The 12,661-nt window shown below is 52.0% G+C and overlaps 1 protein-coding gene across 1 annotated transcript; it reads right to left on the reverse strand.

Moving 5' to 3' along the window:
* Positions 1–642: 642 nt before the first annotated feature.
* LOC128810424 (early activation antigen CD69-like) lies at positions 643–10,445 on the reverse strand. Its single transcript, XM_053983228.1, has 6 exons — positions 10,304–10,445; positions 9,643–9,747; positions 2,015–2,113; positions 1,734–1,912; positions 1,433–1,533; positions 643–1,342 (listed from the first exon to the last, which is right to left on the reverse strand). Exons 1-6 carry the CDS (start codon positions 10,443–10,445, stop codon positions 1,228–1,230), a joined length of 741 nt encoding a protein of 246 aa, XP_053839203.1. The 3' UTR covers positions 643–1,227.
* Between the last annotated feature and the right edge of the window lie 2,216 nt (positions 10,446–12,661).

Here is a 12,661-nt window from a genome sequence, read left to right on the forward strand (position 1 = left end):
ACCTAAAGGATGCTACCTACAGCTGAGCACAGGGACCAGTGGGCAAGGATGTTGTATCAGCATTTTCTGTCCCTGTGCTGACACTGTTCTCCCTGGAGGGTGCTGGGAAATCTGCATTTCTGCTCCTGGGATCTTTCTCATGTTTGTCACAGCTGATGCCAACCCCAGTTTTCCCACTGTAATGATGATTCTGGACATCTGAGTGTACCTGCTGGTCTTGGAAGCACCACTGATGGTTATTAAGAAAGGAAAAGGCAAGCCACACCATTTCTGTGTGGAAATGGAAACGTGTGGCTGGCCCTCAGTGCAGTTCTGTTAGTGACAGCGGTTGGTGGCCATTCCTGGTGCAGTTCTGTTATCATTTTTTCTTACACCATTCTATTTTATTCCCTTCACAATTCCCACCCTTTCCCGTGCCTCACTTTTTAACCAGCACCCCTCCGATGGTCCCTCAGTGCAGTTCTTTTAGTTGTGGGGCAGCGACCACGGCTGGTGCAGTGCTTTTATAACATTTTACACCATTCTCTCTAAACTATTCCATTCCCATCACTCCTCCCAGCCTTTTCCATTTCAGCACCTCCCCCGTCCTGACGGTGCCTCAGCACAGCACTTTTATGTTACCAGATGGAGGAGACCCAGTAGTGCAGCTTTTTATTCTCTTTATTTTATTCTATTGATCTTACTCCAGCAGCACCTCAGTGTCCCTGGGTGCAGCTCCTTTAGAGACAAGGGCCCGTCTCAGCAGGCGGCTGCAGCCAGGCCAGGGGCAGGGCAGGACACATCACAACACTGGCGGTGCTCGGGGTCTCTCGGCCTTTGCAGTTCAGGCAGATAAAATGAATCCCAATTGCCAGCCATTTCCACCACCTGCTATTGCTCCCCTCTTTTCCTACATGGATTTGACAGTTCTGGGTTTCCTCCCACAGGGCTGGAAAGCCAGTTCATGAAGATTTCCAAGAGCCCAGGACCATTTGGATTTCCAATGTGAGCTTGTTGTGTAAGGAGGGCAATCCAGTCACTGCAGGCAGCATGGGTGGCAGGATGTATTGCAGAGACTTTTCCTCTGAACCCCCAGCCCAGCACTGGCACTGGGGATGAACAGGCACTGAGGTGACCCTGAGAGGAAGTGCAAGGCCCAGGGAACAGCTGAGGCAGGACAGCCCTGTGCTGGGCTAACAGCTGAAGATGGCACTGCCCAGCGTGGACAAAGTCCTTTCTCCAGCCCTGTTACAGGGGAGCTTGGGCCTTGCTGCAGAGATATGGCAGCTCATTTGAGCAGTTCTCACTTCTGAATTTATGGTCAGCCAGGTACACACACTCGGAATTGCCCAGGACAGGAACCCTGCAGGGAGGAGCAGAGACAGCGCTGGTTCCCAGGGGAACACCTTGTGCCCCTCTCCCCCCAGGCCCTGCCCGGCTCCCCGGCACTCACCAGGAGCTGTAGCTGCTGCCGTCCCCCCAGTGCAGGCGCTCGCCCCGTCTGCGCAGCCCGAGCCAGTAATCGATGTTCCCGCAGAGGCGGAAGAGCAAATCCTGCCAAGGAGAGAGGAGTGGGAGCTGCCCCGGCCCCTCGGGGGGACACGGGCCCGGGGCTGCCCCCGCACGCCGGGGCTCCTTCCCTGCAAGGCCCCGGCACAGGGCTGCACCCCCAGCCCTACCAGCACCCAGCCCGGCCCAGGAGCACCCCCAGGCTCCCCTCAGCCACCCCACACCGCCCACAGCCCCTCACTCACCATTTCCTCATCCTTGAGAATGGCCAGGGAGGCCCTGAGCTCGGAGCACCGTTCCTGACCCTGCTCCCAGGTACCGTAATCCCTTGACAAGTAGTAGCAGACTCCATTGTACCCAACCCAGCCAAGGGGACAGCCCAGAACCAACAGCGGAGTCGCAGGTGTAAGTGGAAGCTGTGCTGCTGGAGGGGGAAGAGGAGAAGGTCTGAGGATTCCCCTCTGCAGGGAGCAGGGATCCCGCTCTGCCCCGAGGGGCTGGGCCCAGCCTGCTGCCCCTCCCTTACCTGACTGCACAGCCAAGGCCACCCCCAAAGCCAGCACCAGCACCAGGAGCAGCAGAATCAGCAGTGCCACGAGCACGGGATGGGAGCTGAACCATTTACCTGGAACAGGAAAGAGCTGCTGGCTGCGAGAACCAGACCCGGCCCTGGAATCTGCTCACCCCGTGCCCAGGGAGCACAGGGGTGGCCTTGCACTCACCCGGGAATCTTCTGAATATTTTTCTTTCGTGTTCTTTGCCGGTTGCTGATGTGCCCTGGGGAGCCAGGGGCACCCTCACACTCCCCCCACTGGTGCAGAATCCATTCTCCACATCTTCACTCACTGCACGCTCACAAGTGGCATCTCCCTGCTTATGCCAAGTGGCTTCTTGCAACCGAGGTGAGTGTGGAACACCAGCTGCTGGTCCCTCCGGGGGATGCTGGGGCTCCTTCACAACTCCATGAGTGGAGCAGAATTCACTCTCCTCCAGCTCACAGCCAGACTCTGTCGAGCAGGATGTAACAGCACCTTCTGCCCGACCCATCAGGAGTGCTGACAAAGCCTCTCGGAGATCACCTTGGGAACAGCTTTATACCCGCGATGATGGCACCCTGAAAGGGACACGATGAGAAAGAGATCACTGCTGGTCCCGGCCCTGCGGGACACCGAGGCTCGGCAGGGCGGTGCCAGCTCTGGCTGCGCTGCTGCAGAACACGCTCGTCCCCAGGGATCCGGGCAAGGAGGAGAGCGCGGGCAGCTGCTCCCTCCGCAATCCCAGCACAGGGGGGTGTCCTAGTTTAGGGCAAAATTTGGGAGAAGATCTCTGGAAGGAGCCCCCAGAAAGCAAACCCCCCACGGCCCCTCCCCCACCTGGTTCGGGAAGGATTTCCTCAGAGAGAAATGGAAAAAAACTGTTTATTTAACAAGCAAAAATACTCCTCAATAAAAAAAAAAAAAAATCAACACCAGATGACAAAACCCTTCCACCGCCCTGAAGAGATGACAAATTCAGAAAGTCTCTCCTGGGAGTGGTCACCCAGCTATCAGTCTCTGGCGCTGGGGATGGCTGCTGCAGGTCACAAAATGCAGACTCAGTGTTTCTTGATGTTTCCCAGGTCCAGATCCAGAGCAGGTTCAGATGATATTCAGGAAAGGGAAAGGGAAGGGAAAAATAAACAGTCCAGGGTAAAAATTGGACTGCCAAGCTAAATTAATTAAAAAGCAAAAGCAAAAGCAAGCAAGCCAGCAAGCAAGCAAGCAAGCCCAAGCCAGCCAAGCCTCTCCTAGACACAGAGCATGGGGGGAGGTGAGCCGGCTGATAACAAGACAAAACAATCCTTCACTTTCAGAGTCAGTCCTGAAGGCACAGAACATAATATCAGGCATAAACAGAACACAGGATTTGGGATACAAACACCATACCGTCACCCTAGGACATTCCACCCCTTATATCCAAATCATCAACATAACTACCAAACATCATGTAACAACTTCATCAAGTAAAACTTCCATCTTTCACTTACTCAGACCTTCGACACTTACACATTTCCTTCTGTCTCATGTCTGTGTGGTTTAATGTACAAACAATGGCAGTAACATCCAGCAAATTGAGATATTTGCATATGAGTCTCACCCCACAATCAGGTCTCCCTGAGGTACACATCGTGTTCTTCCATCTTTCTGCATTATCCACCATGTACAACCTGGTCCATGAGCAAAGACAATCCCACAAATGGGTTTGTCTGTACTCGAGGCAGAATTGATCCACACTGTCATCCCTAACAAACCTCTGATATGTGCCACTGGGACTTTATCTCCGTCTACCATATTCAGGGACTCAGACTGAGCAGGACCTGCTCGATTGGTGGAACCTTGGGTGTTAACTAACCAGGTGGCCTTTGCCAAATGCTGCTCCCAGTTTTTGAAAGATCCCCCACCCAATGCTTTCAAGGTGGTTTTTAACAGTCCATTGTACCTCTCCACCTTGCCTGCAGCTGGTGCATGGTAGGGGATATGGTACACCCACTCAATGCCATGTTCCCTAGCCCAGGAGTTGATAAGGCTGTTCTTAAAATGAGTCCCATTGTCTGACTCAATCCTCTCAGGGGTACCATGCCTCCAAAGGACCTGCTTTTCAAGGCCCAGGATGGTGTTACGGGCTGTAGCATGAGACACAGGGTAGGTTTCCAACCATCCCGTGGTGGCTTCCACCATGGTGAGCACGTAGCGCTTGCTTTGGCGTGTCTGGGGCAGTGTGATGTAGTCAATCTGCCAGGCCTCCCCATACTTGTACTTGGACCACCGTCCCCCATACCATAGGGGCTTCACTCGCTTGGCCTGTTTGATGGCAGCACACGTCTCACAGTCATGGATAACCTGAGAAATACTGTCCATGGTTAAATCCACCCCTCAGTCTCCTGCCCACTTATAGGTGGCATCTCTACCCTGATGGCCTGAGGCATCATGGGCCCATCGCGCTAGGAACAACTCCCCCTTGTGTTGCCAATCTAAATCTATCTTTGACACCCCTATCTTTGCAGCCTGATCTACCTGCTGATTGTTTTGCTGCTCTTCATTAGCTCTACTCTTGGGGACATGAGCATCTACATGGCGAACCTTCACAGGCAGTTTCTCTACCCGGGTAGCAATGTCTTTCCATTCTTCAGCAGCCCAAATTGGTTTTCCTCTACGCTGCCAGTTTGCCCCTTTCCATCTCTCCAGCCATCCCCACAGAGCATTGGCTACCATCCATGAATCAGTGTAGAGGTAGAGCTTTGGCCACTTCTCCCTTTCTGCAATGTCTAGGGCCAGTTGAACGGCTTTGAGTTCAGCAAGTTGACTTGATCCACCTTCTTCAGTGGCCTCTGTGACCCGTCGTGTGGGGCTCCATACAGCTGCTTTCCACTTCCGATTCATCCCTACGACGCGACAGGAACCATCAGTGAAAAGAGCATAGCATGTTTCTTCTGCTGGCAATTGGTTGTAGGGTGGAGCTTCTTCAGCCCGTGTCACTGGTTCTTGTTCTTCATCTGTGACACCAAAGTTTTCACCTTCAGACCAATTTGTAATTACTTCCAAAATCCCAGGGCGATTCAGTTTACCAATACAGGCGCGCTGCGTGATGAGGGCAATCCACTTGCTCCATGTAGCACTGGTGGCATGGTGGGTAGTAGGAACCTTTCCTTTGAACATCCACCCCAGCACCGGGAGTCGGGGTGCCAGGAGGAGTTGCGCTTCTGTACCAATCACCTCTGAGGCAGCTTGGACTCCTTCGTAGGCAGCCAAAATTTCCTTCTCTGTTGGGGTGTAGTTGGCTTCAGACCCTCTGTAGCTCCAACTCCAAAATCCTAGCGGTCGGCCTCAAGTCTCATCAGGCACTTTCTGCCAAAGGCTCCAGGACAGACCATGGTTCCCGGCTGCAGAGTAGAGCACATTCTTGACCTCTGGTCCCGTCCTGACTGGGCCAAGGGCTACCGCATGAGCAATTTCCTGCTTAATCTGGGCAAAAGCTTGTTGCTGCTCAGGGCCCCAATGGAAATTGTTCTTCTTGCGGGTGACCAGGTAAAGAGGGCTCACGATCTGACTGTACTCAGGAATGTGCATTCTCCAAAAGCCTATGGTGCCTAAGAAAGCTTGCATTTCCCTCTTGTTGGTTGGTGGGGACATAGCTGTGATCTTGTTGATGACATCTGTAGGAATCTGACGCCGCCCATCTTGCCACTTCACTCCCAGGAACTGGATCTCTCGAGCAGGTCCCTTAACTTTACTCTTCTTGATGGCGAAACCAGCTTCCAGGAGGATTCGGATGATTTCCTCTCCTTTCTCAAACACTTCTGCCGCTGTGCTCCCCTACACAATGATATCATCAATATATTGTAAATGTTCTGGAGCCTCACCCTTTTCTAGTGCAGCCTGGATCAGTCCATGGCAGATGGTAGGACTGTGCTTCCACCCCTGGGGCAGTCAATTCCAGGCATATTGCACTCCCTTCCACATAAAGGCAAACTGAGGCCTGCATTCTGCTGCCAGAGGAATGGAGAAAAACGCGTTAGCAATGTCAATAGTGGCGTCCCACTTTGCTGCCTTGGACTCCAGCTCATACTGGAGTTCCAGCATGTCCGGCACAGCAGCGCACAGTGGTGGAGTCACTTCATTCAATGCATGGTAGTCCACAGTCAATCTCCATTCTCCTTCAGATTTACGCACAGGCCAGATGGGGCTGTTGAAGGGTGAGTGGGTTTTGCTGACCACCCCTTGGCTTTCCAGCTCTCGAATCATCTTATGGATGGGAACCACAGCATCTCGAGTTGTTCTGTATTGCCAGCGATGCACTGTTGAAGTGGCAATTGGTACCTTTTGCTCTTCTCCCTTCAGAAGTCCTACTGTAGTTGGATTCTCAGACAGACCAGGCAAGGTGTTCAATTGATGGATGTCCTCTGTCACTGCAGCTGCTATCCCAAATGCCCACCTGAGTCCTTTTGGGTCTTTAAAATACCCCCTTCGGAGGTAATCTATGCCCAGAATGCATGGGGCCTCTGGGCCAGTCACAATAGGGTGTTTCTTCCACTCATTACCGGTCAGGCTCACCTCAGCTTCCACCAAGGTAAAGTCCTGTGATCCCCCTGTCACGCCAGTGATGGAGACAGATTCTGCCCCCACGTGTCTTGATGGAAGCAATGTGCATTGCGCACCAGTGTCAACCAAAGCCTTATATTTCTGTGGTTCTGATGTGCCAGGCCAACAGATCCACACAGTCCAGAAAACTCGGTTTTCCCTTACCTCTACCTGGCTAGAGGCAGGGCCCCTCTAAGCCTGGTTATCCTTCTTTCCTTGGGCATATGTCTTAGAGGTTCCTTCTAGGGGATTGGACATGTCACCATCATACCTGGAGGCTTGGCTACGGGCAATTGGGGCTGCTTTCCTTTTGGTGGAACTTCCTCTTTGAGTCTTACCTTCCTTCAATTCACGCACCCGTTGTGCCAGAGCAGCAGTAGATTTTCCGTCCCATCTCCTCATGTTTTCTCCGCAATCACGCAAAAAGAACCACAACTCACCTCGTGGTGTGTACCTTCTCTCCCCATCTGGGGAACACCTGTGTTGGATACCAGGGCCTCTAATTTGTACTGCCGATATTTGGAGAAGGTCCTCTTTAATCTCCTCCCTGAGTTTCTGGTGATTCTCCTCTATCTTGTCTTCTAATTTCTGTAGACATGTTTCCACTGCTGCGATCCTGGCATGTGTCGGGCCATGCACAGCATCTGCAGGTGCTCGGAGCTTCTTTGCCATATCAAGCACGGTCTCATCCCTCTCATCCCGCTTCATTATTGCTAAAGCAGAAGCGTATTCATGTGGCCCAAGCCGTACAAGTTTTCGCCACATCACAGATGTACATGGTACCATGTCTGGATTCCTAGTTGTTATTTCATCAGAGAAGATAATCTCTGCCACTGCCATTTCTCTCAGGCGTTGGATCCCTTGTTCTATAGTCTTCCACTGGGTCTGCTGCATGTAAAGATCATCTGCACACAGGTATCTTTGTGCTACACTTTCCAGGACCCGTGCCCAGAGGCTGTGAGGGTTAGCTCCCCTCATCATTCCTTGGTCGATGACAGGATCATGTGACAGGGATCCCAAATGCCTCGCTTCAGTGCCATCCAGGATTGTGGCTTCACCTGCAGCATCCCAAAGACGGACCAACCAACTAATTATAGACTCATCAGATCATCGAGTGTAATCCTTTCTTAGGCCACGGAGGTCCTTTAGGGAAAAGGACTCAATATTGGCCTCTGATCTTGTACCAGTTGCTCTGACTCCTGATTTTATGTCAGGAGGCGTTGAGGGTCCTTCTCCTGCATCATAATCATCATTGTCATCCACTGGTCGATCGGTCTTCTCTGTGCACTTTCCACTTCTCGTGCTAGTAGCAACAGCCATTGGTTGAGGCTTACAGTCTGGTTTAGCTGCTGGCTTCGAGCCCAGGCTGTTGGCTGCAGCCTGAGTGACTGGGATAGCTGCTGGTTTATCTCCCTGCCCCCCTTCCTCTGTCTGCTGCCCTACAGTATCAAGCAGAGTGCGATAAGCATATGCCAGGGCCCAGCTCACTGCAATGATCTTTTTCTCCTTAGGGGTATCATGGCACTTCTCTTTCAGGTACTTTGCCACCTCAGCTGGGTTCTGAATTTGTTCACATGAAAAGTCCCAGACTATAGGGTCAGAAAACTCCTTTAAAATTTGGCCCATATCCTCCCATTTCCCACACCACTCAGGATTTCTCACGCCTGGGTCTACTCCTGGGTCAGGGGTCTCATCAGACCTTCTAGAAATCTCAGCCCTCATTCTAGAGAAGCTGCAGACTGTATAGAGAAAGCTTACCAAATTAAATACCAGAAAGATGGTCTCTTTAACATTCAGGGGAAACTGAACATTCTCCAATAGGGATGTAACAGATTCAGAGGAGAAGGAAAACAAAGGCTGAAAAGCCTCATCTGCTTCTACTCCAACAAACTGGGTGCACAATCATAACCACAAACCATACATTCCTGGAACAGACTCCAGCACCTTTATAAACCTCCTGCAAGCCATTACAACCAAACCCAGCCTGATGGATATTCTGGTCAGTGCCCCTCTAATGCAAAAACTACGTATTAGGGACAATACTGAAGCTACTTCTGGATAAGAAAATAAACCTAAGGACCATAGAGGTATTAAGACCTAAAAAAAACCTAGGGAGCAGAAACACATGCAGGCCTGCACCCCAAGAGACATTATGAATTCAAACAACATAGCCAGTAACTGCTCTATACCAGCCCAGAGTAATTGCAACCAAAATATGAACAGAACAGGGTTTTTTCCACTCTCTCGAGCCACGAGTTGGGCGCCAAAATATTTGTCCTAGTTTAGGGCAAAATTTGGGAGAAGATCTCTGGAAGGAGCCCCCAGAAAGCAAACCCCCCATGGCTCCTCCCCCACCTGGTTCGGGAAGGATTTCCTCAGAGAGAAATGGAAAAAAACTGTTTATTTAACAAGCAAAAACACTCCTCAATACAAAAAAAAAAAAAAAAAAATCAACACCAGATGACAAAACCCTTCCACCGCTCTGAAGAGATGACAAATTCAGAAAGTCTCTCCTGGGAGTGGTCACCCAGCTATCAGTCTCTGGCGCTGGGGATGGCTGCTGCAGGTCACAAAATGCAGACTCTCAGTGTTTCTTGATGTTTCCCAGGTCCAGATCCAGAGCAGGTTCAGATGATATTCAGGAAAGGGAAAGGGAAGGGAAAAATAAACAGTCCAGGGTAAAAATTGGACTGCCTAGCTAAACTAACTAAAAAGCAAAAGCAAAAGCAAAAGCAAAAGCAAGCAAGCCAGCAAGCAAGCCCAAGCCAGCCAAGCCTCTCCTAGACACAGAGCATGGGGGGAGGTGAGCCGGCTGATAACAAGACAAAACAATCCTTCACTTTCAGAGTCAGTCCTGAAGGCACAGAACATAATATCAGGCATAAACAGAACACAGGATTTGGGATACAAACACCATACCGTCACCCTAGGACAGGGGGATACGGGGGAACCCGGCACAAGGAACTCGCCAGAACGCCCCTGCCCCTGAGCGCGGCCCCTCCGCCCACAGCGAGCCCCGAGCTGGGGCACAACCGACCGCGGGTCCCACCTGGGCTGGAGCCGCCTCCGAGCTCCGCCGCCGCCTCGCCGGGCTCCGGGCGCCGCCGCCGCTCCGCGATGAGATCAACGGACCGTTGCGCCGCTGCAGGGGCGAGGAGAGGCGAGGCGGGGCGGGGCGGGGCGGGGCGGGGCGGGGCGGGGCGGGGTGGGGTGGGGTGGGGTGGGGTGGGGTGGGGTGGGGCGGGGCGGGGCGAGGCGAGGCATCGCCCCGGTCAGGACTCCGCAGTCGTAAACAATTCTGCGAAGGGAGCGCAGCCCGTGGGAGGAAATTCCTTCTGGGGGTCTAAGGAGTGGCTTATCGCGGGGATTCTCGGAGTGGGCTGGGCCGGGCCTGGTGCCCGGGGCAAGCAAAAGCGCTCTGTGCCTCTCCTCCTGCCCCTGGGCAGGCCACAGAACCCAGCAGGAAAGGCTCGAGGATCGGGAAAAGGCCAGGAGGAGATCACTCACCGGTCACCGGGATAAGAGACACGGCTGGGGGCAGTTCTTGGAATTTATTCTCGAACAGATCATCGCAAGAGAACGAGAGGTGAAGCAGCAGGGGTTCCAGCCTCGGAAGCAGGACTTTGCCCTCGGCCTCTCGCAGCTGCCCTCGGGGGATGAAGGATCCCCCGGGCCCCGAGCAGCGGCTCTGCCCCCACCATGGGCATGTGTCCCGAGCCCACGCTCCGTGCCGGGCTCGGAGGGCCGAGCGCGGAGCAGGCGCTCAGCTGCTCCGTGGAGTTTCCAGCCCCGCTGGATGCGGCGGGCGCGGCGCAGGCAGTGCCGGGCGTCCGGCGGCATCGCTCGGTGCCTGGCGGCGTTTGCAGTGCCGAGGGATGGACTGAGTCCGACCGGCAGCGCCAGCCCACCGCTACCCTTCTAGTTCAGTTTCTTAATGGCTTAAACCAAGGGTAAACCGCCTCTTGTGGCCATTTCAAAACCTCGAATCAAGGGGAGAACGGAGGTTCCCTCTCGATTTAGATCCCTAAACGATGCATGAGGAGGCTCTCCCCTCAATGTAATCCACAATAAAAAGTGAATCAAGGGGAATTTTTCCTCAATTTAGGCTCCGAAAATGAGGAGAAATGCAGTTTCCCTCTTCACATTCCCTCAACAAAGACCAGTCTGGGGCTTTTAGACATCTTTTTCCTCTGTGAAGTCCCTTCAAATGGAGGGTCCCCTTCGATGGAACTCTTACAATGGCACATAAAGAGGTTCCTCTCAAGGGAAGCCCTTGAAGACCAGGGACAGCCGTGTTTGCCCTCAACAGGAACCTTAAGATGATGAAAAGGAGTCGCTTTCCCTCAAGTCAGACGTCACCATAAAGGTGTTCTCCTTCCATTCAAACATGAAAATCATGGAAAGCAGTGATTGCCTGCTTACTGAGGCACCCAATATGATGAAAATGTTGTGTTTTCCTTCAATTGAGACCCTTCAAATTATAGGTGAATGGGGATCCTCCCCAGTTCGAAGACAATTACAGAAAAGCTTTTCTCCCCTTAATTTAAATCCCTTTCCTTTTTGTAATCCCCCTTTTGGGGGGGCACTGGGGAGGGACTGGGGGAACCTCCCCCTCCTCCCTGGTCACACCTGGGGCTGCTGCACATTGCAGAGCGCTGAGGAGTTCCCTCCCAGTTCCCTCCCAGTTCCCTCTTCCTGGCAAGCAGCGGGAGGGATGGTGAGAGCACTGGGCAGGAACTGGGAGCACTATTCCTTCCCAGAGCTCCTGATATCCCTGCCAGTGCTCCTTCTTGTTCACTCCCGGTGCTTCCACTCTCCCTCCCAGTGTTCCCTCCCAGTGTTCCCAGGATCTCTTCCAGTGCTCCCAGCGGCAAAGCACTTGGGGCACTGCGTGGTCTGCTCTTGAAGAGGCGAGACTTGAGCTGTTAGGAGAGAAATCCCGACTGGGAAAAGCATTCCCTAGCCCGGGGCCCGAGTCCCGGCCCCGCCGGCGGCGGAGCGGGTGTCCGGCTCAGGGCGGCCACGCCCCGGGCATGACAAGTTTGCAAATCCCGGGTTTTTTCTCACATTCCTCTTATTCCTGGCACCTAGAGCTTGTCCTTTTGGTAGTGTTAACAGAGCAGCCTCTCTCCGTTGTGTTCGCAGAGCTGCCCTCGCTCCTTGCAAGGCAGGGCTGGACGATCGCCGGGCGGGGCGGGGATGGCAGCGGCGGCTGCAGCTGGGAGAGCGGCGGGGCTGCCGCGGCTCCGCTCGGGGTTTCGGTGGCTCTGGGCAGGACTGAAGGAGAGGGAGGCTTCGCAGACACGGTTTGGGACGCGAGGGCTTTGCAGACAGGACTGAGAAGGTAGAAAGTTTTCCAGGTTGTTTAAATAAGTAAATTATTACCTTATTTGTAGGCAGAGGCAATATTTGTGTTTCTGCTAAAAGCATTGTAGATTTTGAGTTTAACTAGGTTTCAGAGAAGGTGAACACAGAAGTACTATTTATAGTTGGAAATTGTTTTTGGACTTAAGATAGTGCATTTTTTCGGTTTTGTTTTGAAATATGATAAGAATTAGACTTCATTAGAACTTGAAGGCTTTTATAAACGTCTTTGAGTTGCTTGGATATTTTGTGCTTGATTGTGTTTTTTAAAACTGGCTTGATGTTGTGAAATAGGAGATAATATTGCTTTGTGTTTGAGTTGAGCTAGTGACGCAGGTGGAAGACTTGACTGGGTTTTTTTTTTGTTTTTTTGGGGGGTTTTTTTGGTTTTTTTTTGGTTTTTTTTTGGTTTTGTTTTTTTTTGTTTTTTTTTGGTTTTTTTTTTTGTTTGTTTTTTTTTGTAGAAGAACTAATTCTTTGGGGTCTTGTTTCCTTGTAGTAACACCGAAGAAAAAGTATTTTGAGTTTTTTAACTGCTTGAAAGATAGTTGAGTTATTGGGTTTTTTTATAACGGAAGTACTGTTTTATTGGTTATTTCAGTTTCTATAAAGATCGGGTAACTGGGAAGTGTTTTAAAAGATTGGATTTTATTATCAGTCTCAATAAAGAATGAAATATAAAAAATATAAAT

Source organism: Vidua macroura, chromosome 8, assembly GCF_024509145.1.
Source record: "Vidua macroura isolate BioBank_ID:100142 chromosome 8, ASM2450914v1, whole genome shotgun sequence".
Lineage (NCBI taxonomy): Eukaryota > Metazoa > Chordata > Aves > Passeriformes > Viduidae > Vidua > Vidua macroura.

Bases quoted from the DNA above. Each gene is read 5' to 3' on its own strand.
- LOC128810424 (XM_053983228.1), bottom strand. From the start codon at position 10,445: ATGCCGCCGGACGCCCGGCACTGCCTGCGCCGCGCCCGCCGCATCCAG. The intron at 1,534-1,733 runs GTGAGTGAGGGG...TCTCCTTGGCAG, and splicing joins TTCTCAAGGATGAGGAAATG to GATTTGCTCTTCCGCCTCTG. The intron at 1,343-1,432 runs GTGAGTGCCGGG...TCCTCCCTGCAG, and splicing joins GGCAGCAGCTACAGCTCCTG to GGTTCCTGTCCTGGGCAATT.